The sequence below is a fragment of the Gastrolobium bilobum genome, unplaced genomic scaffold (genome assembly GCF_033153095.1).
Source record: "Gastrolobium bilobum isolate Gb01-03AN ecotype WA unplaced genomic scaffold, APGP_CSIRO_Gbil_v1 utg6929, whole genome shotgun sequence".
NCBI classification, from domain to species: Eukaryota; Viridiplantae; Streptophyta; class Magnoliopsida; order Fabales; family Fabaceae; genus Gastrolobium; species Gastrolobium bilobum.
The window spans coordinates 134398-142980 of record NW_026896652.1 but is presented as its reverse complement, the minus strand read 5'-3'; the positions used below and the strand labels follow the sequence as shown (position 1 = coordinate 142980).

The 8583-nt window shown below is 28.7% G+C and overlaps 1 protein-coding gene across 1 annotated transcript; it reads left to right on the top strand.

Annotated features, from left to right (window-relative positions):
* Positions 1–4988: 4988 nt before the first annotated feature.
* On the top strand, positions 4989–8271 carry LOC133301281 (tobamovirus multiplication protein 2A-like). Its single transcript, XM_061500900.1, has 6 exons — positions 4989–5212; positions 7036–7135; positions 7312–7320; positions 7508–7588; positions 7828–7932; positions 8062–8271. The coding sequence occupies exons 1-6, from the start codon at positions 4989–4991 to the stop codon at positions 8269–8271; spliced, it is 729 nt and encodes a 242-aa protein (XP_061356884.1).
* Positions 8272–8583: the final 312 nt, after the last annotated feature.

The window sequence follows — 8583 nt, the reverse complement described above, 5'->3', positions numbered from 1 at the left end:
TAAACCTGGTAAGAAGATGATGCTGTCCCAAATAAGAAATCCACAGGAAAATTGCTACGGTTAAGAGAATCCACTAACTCAACCAGCAAAATGAAGAAAAACACTATAAATGAAAAGCCTTCAGCTCTCATGGTCTCTCTTTCTGACTCTTTTAACATAAATTGATTGTGAAATGATCCACCCTTATATATATAGGTCATAGCACATTATTGAATGAAACATTTTTTAAACGTAAAAAATATAATGCTTCACTAGTGAAAATCCATATTCTATATCTTGCAAGGTTCAATTACTAGAAGAAAAAAAAAAAAAAATTGGAACTAGCTACCTCTGATCTATTTCACTTTGCCTTTTCTCATGTTCTTTTTCCTCACTCCTATTTGTAGGTGGACATGCTTTGAAAGGGCTAATGTTTCGAAACATCAATTATACAATGACCAACAATATGAAAGGATAAAAAAACATAAACTAAAATAAAAATGCCAGATTAATTTAGTTTAATATGGAAGATTTCGTGAAACTAAGTTATTTATAAGAAAAATATATATAAATTTTTTAAATGAAAACCTTAACTTGTTTGCACCTATGAAATTAATTTTTTTAAATGAAAACCTTAACTTGTTTGCACCTATGAAATTAATAATGACTTGGAATGCTCTACATTGCCCTTTTACAGTTTGATAATATCTTAGCGGAGAAGGTTATAGTTAATACCTCTTTTTCTTACTACTTGTTACTACTAAATCTTAATCGTTGATTTCTGTCAATCTAATAGTTGTAATTTATTGGGTCATACTTATTAATTAATTAATAATTTTCAATAAATTATAACCATTAGATTGACGGAAATCATCGGTTAAGATTTGGTGGGCATGTTTGGTGCATAGTATAAGATAAGGCATGATAGTATAAGGCCTGATTGAATTTTAATACTATCCAGCGTTTGGTACGGTATTGTATAAAATAATATATTGTATAAGATAATATCATCTAGTATTTGGTAACGCACTGTATAATACTATATATGATAAAAAAATATTTTTAATAAAAATATCCTTTAATAAAGAATTTATATAATTCTTCAAAAAATGTCATATGATATTAATTTTTATAAAAATTTATTGATTAGTGTGTCCAAAATATAAATTAATTTTTATAAAAATAAAAATATTCAATATTTAAAAATTAATGTATTGAAAAATTAATTTTTATTTTAATAGATTAATATTAAAATAATATTAATTTTTGAGAATTACATTGGTCAACGATGTTAATACATCAATCTCTTATCAGGCCTTATCCCTCACTTTTAGGCCGGATTAAGTTATACATCATTTTGATGTATTAAGGGATTATGCTGTATAAGCTTATACTATACGATGGTCACACCAAATAACTGAAAATGCCGTAACGTATAGTATAAGCTTATACTATCATGCCTTATACGTCACACCAAACAGACCCTAAGAGGTAGTAAGAAAAAGAGATAAATATAAACTCTCCCTTTTAATAATGATATTTTTCCCAATAATTTTATAACAATGATAAGAACATATTTTCTACCCTTTACCAAGCCTGAGATATTTCCTTTTTGAAAGACACGCAAAAATGTTAAATCATTGGTAATTATCTTTTGAGAATGGGAAATATTAATCTTATGTTACATGAGAGTAGTTCTCTCATATTATAGAGAGAATTCAAGTGGGGCCCACCATTAAAAAGCAAAAAAGAAAAGAAAGAAAGAAAAAGGGGGTACGATTTTTAAAGTGAGAGAAAATGAGATAACTATCTCATATAAAATAAGAGTAATATTTTCCTTTGAGAATTTTGGTACAAGGTGGTTGAGAACTATTTAGACATATCGTCCAAAGATCTCCTCAGAGATCACAACTGTCACATTTTCTTGTTCTTGTTCTTTTTCTTTGCTTTCTTTGATACAGCTAAAAATTGTAGCTTATCAACTATTTTATGTACTCAGGAAAATACATTGTATTCTTTATTTTCTAATGTTCTCTCTCTTAACCATGCTTTCATTTTGCTCTACTAAAGATTGGCTTCACCGTCGAATTAACTTTGTATACATACCCTCCTACCCTTGTCAGTAGGGGTGTAAATGGGTTAGACCGACCTACGGCCTAGCTTATATTAGGTCAGATTTGACTTATTACACATAGTAAAATAGAACGGCCTAGACTTTTAAAAAAATTTAATTAGAAAACAGGCCATAAATTTTTTTGTACATGTCGAGTAGACCGTCAAAACGAGTTGACACGACACGAATTTGACACAACACGAATACATCAACACTGACACGACACAAATTTTTTGCGGGTTGACACGACACGACACGAATAGCACGCAAAATAGGGGTCAAAATAGTAGTTGACAAAAAATATTAAAAAAATGGTTCAAAATTAAAAAGAATTTAAAAAATATTAATAAAAAAATAAAAAAAAAATATGGGTCGACACGAATACGACACGAATTTTTTACGTGTCATTTTTCCTAACACGAACACGACACGAATTTTTTTATGGGTCAACCCGAACACGAATTTTCGTGTCGTGTCACGGGTCGACCCACGTGTTATAACCTATATTGACACCCTTATGTCGGGCCTATAAGCCTACAGGCCGGCCTATATGATATTTTTTATTTTAAAAAATAAATAATTATTATTTTAGTAATTTTGAAATAAAGTAATATTATTTTAGTTATTCTTTTAATTGTTGAATATTTAATAGGTTTAAACAGGCTAACAGGCCTAGGCCAAGACTTTTATTTTTTAATATAGGCCAGGTCAAACTTGTAATTTGGGGCATACACAGACTAACAGGTCAGGCCAAGTCCAATATTTTAAACAGAGACTTAGTCTATTTAAGCCAAAGTCTAGCCTAGCTCAGCCTATTCACACCCCTACTTATGAGCATTTTGACAAACTCAAATTCAAATCTTCTTAGATCTTGAACAGGAAGAATAAAAACAATAGGTTAGGAATATGCTAGATTAATGTATGATTGGGAAGGTGAAACAAAGAAATATGGCAATATGGAAAATAAAATATTTTTATTTTTATGCCTTCGTATTTGGCAGAGGGAATAAAATAAGGTGTTTATAGCTCATTAATTAACTTTCTCTCTCAATTATTACATATATATAATAATTTCCTTTCAAGGTTTCAATTTCTTTTTTCGATTTTCATACTTTTAGTTATACCATGTTTAAGAGATTAGCAGCCATCTAAGGAGGGTATTAAGAAAATAATAATATTTATTGTTTATTTTGATTTCTAAAAATATTAATATTTTTGAAATTTTAAAAAATACTAAAATGCTATACCTTTATTTTCTTAACCCATAGTTAATTACACACATCAACAAATTTAAATTTAATCTATAAAAATGCGCTGTTGAAAATTTTATGAACATATGTTATCGTGATTCAGTACTTGGCCAAACTAGAGAATAGCAATTAAGGTTACATACTTTCTTTTTTCACAGTATCTTTCGTGTAGATTTACTTCATTTATAAAAGTTGTTTTGAAAAAGCAAAATATAAACTATTTAAATTTTTAATTTTTATAAAATATAAATACAGAGATAATTCATAAAAGTTAATTCTTTAGATTTTTTTAAACAGAAATTACCACGTCCATTTTATTTTCTGAAATGCAGGCTATTTCATGTATAACCCAAAAATAAATTCATAAAAATACTTTACTGAAATAATCAATTAGGATTATTAGTTGATACCAAAAAAAAGTTAGGATCATTATAAATTAATGACATTTAGGCCTAATCTTAAAAAAATCCCAATCTCTTATCCATTAACCATAATTGACCATATCCTCAATAAAAGGAAACATATTTCCAAAACCAAAAATAGACTTATAATAAATATTTTCAAATAAACATTGAAATATATTTTTTACTCTAACTTACCATCTCCCTTATGACACAAGTGCTTCGATATCCTTTGTAATAAAAAAAAATAGAAAATATTCAAAACAAATTATTTCATGAGAAAAACAATATGTGTGACCATTGTTGACGAATTCGGACCTCACTAAATATTATAATTTCAGCAATATTGATATTGAGTACAAAATTATTCATACGAATTTTGACGGATTAAAAACTAACCAATCATGGTACTTGGTAATTAAAATCTCTATTTAAATCTGTTTTTATGATTTTTTTTTAATTAAAATAATTTCATCAAAATTCCAATTACTTTTATATTTTTACGTTAAGATTTTATGTTTTACGATTTTTTTATTTTTTTTCGATTTTTAGTGCAAGTCTAAAAGCCGTAATCATATTAGTTGTATTATACATCGTTTAGAGCTGGTCACTCTTGATGCACATTGACTGTAAGTTAGAAGGATTCAAACACTTCATAAATTGTTTATCCATGTAGGCCCAATTGACGAATTTCTATAAACTCTCAATGATAAGGATTTAATGCATAATATCTTTGGCAAAATTAACATCTCTACAATTGGGCAAAATACTTTAGGAAAAAAAGTTAACATATATACATAATAGTAATAAGCCAAATCCATTATTAGACACTGCAATTAATACATTACCTTATAGGGTATTCTACATAATTAATAAGAATAAAGGTAGAATATTTTTCTTACCAAAAGTTTCTACTACCAATTTACTATCACTCTATTACCTTGGATCCCACTTTTTAGCAGACAATCTTAGAAAAAAATTTGGAAAAAAAAAACAGCTTTTAATGTACTCCCTAAAATACATAATTATATTATAATGATAATGAATTAGTAGTAGGAATAATTGATAATAGAAATATTTGATAATAAGAATATCATATCTCTTATTATAATCGTTTGAAGCAAGAGTTCCTCGTTGCTCTTTATCTTGGTGTTATAATCCAAGTAACAAAAACAAAAACACCCAGACACAGTATACCGGGAATTTGGGGTCTCCTATTTCCTGTGGTGGTAGCCAAATAAAAAAATGGCTAAGAGACCAATGGTGGAGTTTATTTTGCAGGTGACGAACCTAGTCTTTACCCTATGGGGTTTAAGCACCCTGGGTTATGGGTTAATTTGCTTCTTCAAGTGGAAGCAAAGCCTTTCAAAGGAGATTCGTGAGAGCAACACCAAACAAATGATTGCTCATCGCCTACTGCTTGCTATTGATTCGCTTAAACATTCTTCTGATTCACTTCCTAAGCCTTGGTAAGTGTTTTCGCCTTATATTCAAATTTAAAAGCCAGTGCTATTCTTGCTTCAAACTAGGGATGTTCATCAATATACCGAACCCAAAAATCGAAAACTGAATTAATCAAAAATCGAAAAAAAAAACGCAATATTTAATTGGATTGGATCGGTTTTTGGATTGTTTGGTGAAAATCGATCTAATCCAAACTGATCCAATTATTCCCCAACCTTACTATCTACCTATTTGGGTCTTTCTCCAATCATAGCTCAAAAATCATATAGCAAAATTTTAAATCCAAGACCCGTCATGTTGGAAAAAGTGGGTTGTGCTTGGTCTATGTTATGCTCTCTCTTTTTTTGGTAAAATACATAATATATTTTTATTACATATGTTATTATTGTACAACAGCTCCGCTATAGGATGAAGATTTGAGTTACTTCATATCTCAAGCAACCGTATTATAAATTTTTTGTTAAAAGTAAAAGATGATAATTTAACTTTTTGTTGTACAATTCTTTTAGATTACACAATAATCATCATACAAACTTTACAAAATCGATACATATAAAAGATATGTTATTTGTCAAATAATCAACATACAAATCTTAGCATTTTCAAAAAATCGAAAACCGATTCATTCCAAACCGAATAAAATTGGATTGGATTGGATCTGATCGGATCGGATTTGAAAAAAAATTCAAACCGAATAGATGATTATGATTAAACTGAAGGGATTGGATCAGATATTTTTACTTCCAAAACCGATCTAATCCAGACCGCGAACACCTCCTTTTTCAAAAATTAAATTTTTGGGCAGAGTAAAAATTTTTATTTTGGATAATTGATTCAATATTTACACATTTTTTAGATTAAATATCTGATATATTAAAAAACAATTTATAGGGCTTATAACGGGTATAGCACCCCACTCACTCCTCCTCTTCACCATTGTTAGATTTGCATACTGTACTAATGTTCAAATCTAAATTGTACATGGACAGCATGTAGTTACACATGTTACTTATTCAGATTTTTGGATTTTGTCAAGCACAAGCACTTAGCTAAGCAGAATATAATCTCTCCACATCATCATCAAACCTCAAAAATATGTGTTGCACAATATTCACATCGTATTTTTTTAAGAATATAATGTTTATATTTTTGCTGCAGAAAATTTTTTTATGTCACAAATACATAAAAGTGAGTTAGTCTCATTATAAAGAGAAAAAAAAAAGATTAGCGGAACTCACTCATTTTTATGTGAGAGTAACATAAAAAAAATTTCTACAACAAAGGCACAAATGTTTCCCCTTTTTTTAATCATTTGGATTAATTTCAGTAAATAATTTAATTTAGTAACATGTTTTAAAGCATTTGGATAATTTAGGGACATGTTAAGTGACAAAATTGTTTAATTAATATAAGAAAGTATTGAATTAAATCTAAAAATTTAAAAATCACAAGATACTTAGAATATAGAGTATTAGTTTCTCCTGTTATATAAAGAACAAATAACTTTTTCCTCTTTTGCAAAAACAAAGACATATGGGGCCATTAAGATAAGAAAAAAAACACATGGCACAATTTTTTATGCAAGAGGTATGTTTTTCTTCCTACCAGAGGAAAAACATACATACCCCATAGAATATTATCATCATTTTTCACATAATCAAAATCTAAATATGATTTTCACCAAAAACAAAATAAAAAAAAATCTACATATGATCGCATAAGTAACAAATAGAGGGGGGAGGGGGGAATAGAAATAAACAGTTGTTAATTCTTATTACAGTTTTTGTATACTTGTTTACATTGAAATTTTATTTTTATTTTTCTGCAGGTTTATCTATCTTTTAATAGGAATTGGTGCATTTCTCTTCATTATCTCTTGTATTGGATATGTCGGAACAGCATCAAGGAGCCCTTGTGGTTTACTTTCAGTATCCTCAAATTCAGGATTAAGATTCTTTAAAGTATATATCGTGACAAAATTTATATATAACCATTGATTAACAATTTTGATTATGATAAAATTAAAGTATATAAAAAAAATCTACAACCTTTTTAATGTGCATCCAATCTTATTATTTGTTCTTTTCATTAGTCTCTCCTTAAGATATTTTTAGTATTGTGTGTTCTTGGTTGTACTTGTCATAGTCGAGTTGGGGACTTCTGCTTTCATATTCTTTGAACACAACTGGAAAAAGGTTAGCATACTTTCACGAAGAAAGTTATATTTATACAACCTTTTTAATGTGCATCCAATCTTATTATTTGTTCTTTTCATTAGTCTCTCCTTAAGATATTTTTAGTATTGTGTGTTCTTGGTTGTACTTGTCATAGTCGAGTTGGGGACTTCTGCTTTCATATTCTTTGAACACAACTGGAAAAAGGTTAGCATACTTTCAGGAAGAAAGTTATATTTATAAATTTTTTGTTTATAAATTCTTACAAATTAGACTAAGTATGACTGGTCATAGTTCAATCAAAAGTGTATGACCGGTCATACTTAGTGTAATTTGTAAAAAAAGTTTGTAAACAGATCATTCCCCTACTTTTATTCTCTCTATTATCATAAAAATCATTTCCCAAATAACAATTAGTTTTTTAAACCACTACAAAATCTGCACAGGTTATACCAAAAGATAGAAGTGGTACTTTACAGAGAGTATATCATTTTCTACATGTGAATTGGAAAATCATCAGATGGGTTGCTCTAGGGGTCTTTATATTACAGGTAACGAGAGATTCAAAATCTATCAAAGAAAAAATGCAAAAAAATTTAATTGGTATTGAAATATTTCACAAAAATAAAATAAAAATTGTTTGTTGATTATTATTCAAATTTTCTTCTCTCTTTTATAAGGTAATAGCAATGGTTCTAGCAGTATACTTGCGATCAGTGTTCAAGCGTGCAAGGTATGATAACAGTGATGATGATGAGCATATTGTATATCTTCCTCGTGCTAGGGTCAAACCCAATTATAGGATGGTCACGCCCACCATTACTAGCACCCCATCAACCACAACCACTGCCAATGGTAGAGATCCAACAAAGCCCACTAAATTACAATGAGTTTGTTCGGATGGATGTACAAGCATTATGAACTATATTTCTGATAAATAATTCCTTGCTATTATAAATATTTTTTAGCAGGAAAAACATTGTTTATAGGGGGGCATAATATAGTCCTATGTTCCTATTTCTTGTGGACACTTTTTTATTTTAAGATTTAAATGAGATATTATATATGATTACAGAACATTAAATATATCAGAGTCGGGGTGCGAACTTGTCTAATAATGAGCATATTAATGGGAAATACTATTCTCAATTTACATGAGATAGTTATCTCATTTTTTCTCATTCGAAAATCGCATCCTTTTT

Excerpts from the sequence above, each read along its gene's own strand:
- LOC133301281 (XM_061500900.1), top strand. The coding sequence starts at position 4,989 with ATGGCTAAGAGACCAATGGTGGAGTTTATTTTGCAGGTGACGAACCTA. Across the intron at positions 5,213-7,035 it reads GATTCACTTCCTAAGCCTTG|GTTTATCTATCTTTTAATAG; the intron begins GTAAGTGTTTTC and ends ATTTTTCTGCAG. Across the intron at positions 7,589-7,827 it reads TTGAACACAACTGGAAAAAG|GTTATACCAAAAGATAGAAG; the intron begins GTTAGCATACTT and ends AAATCTGCACAG.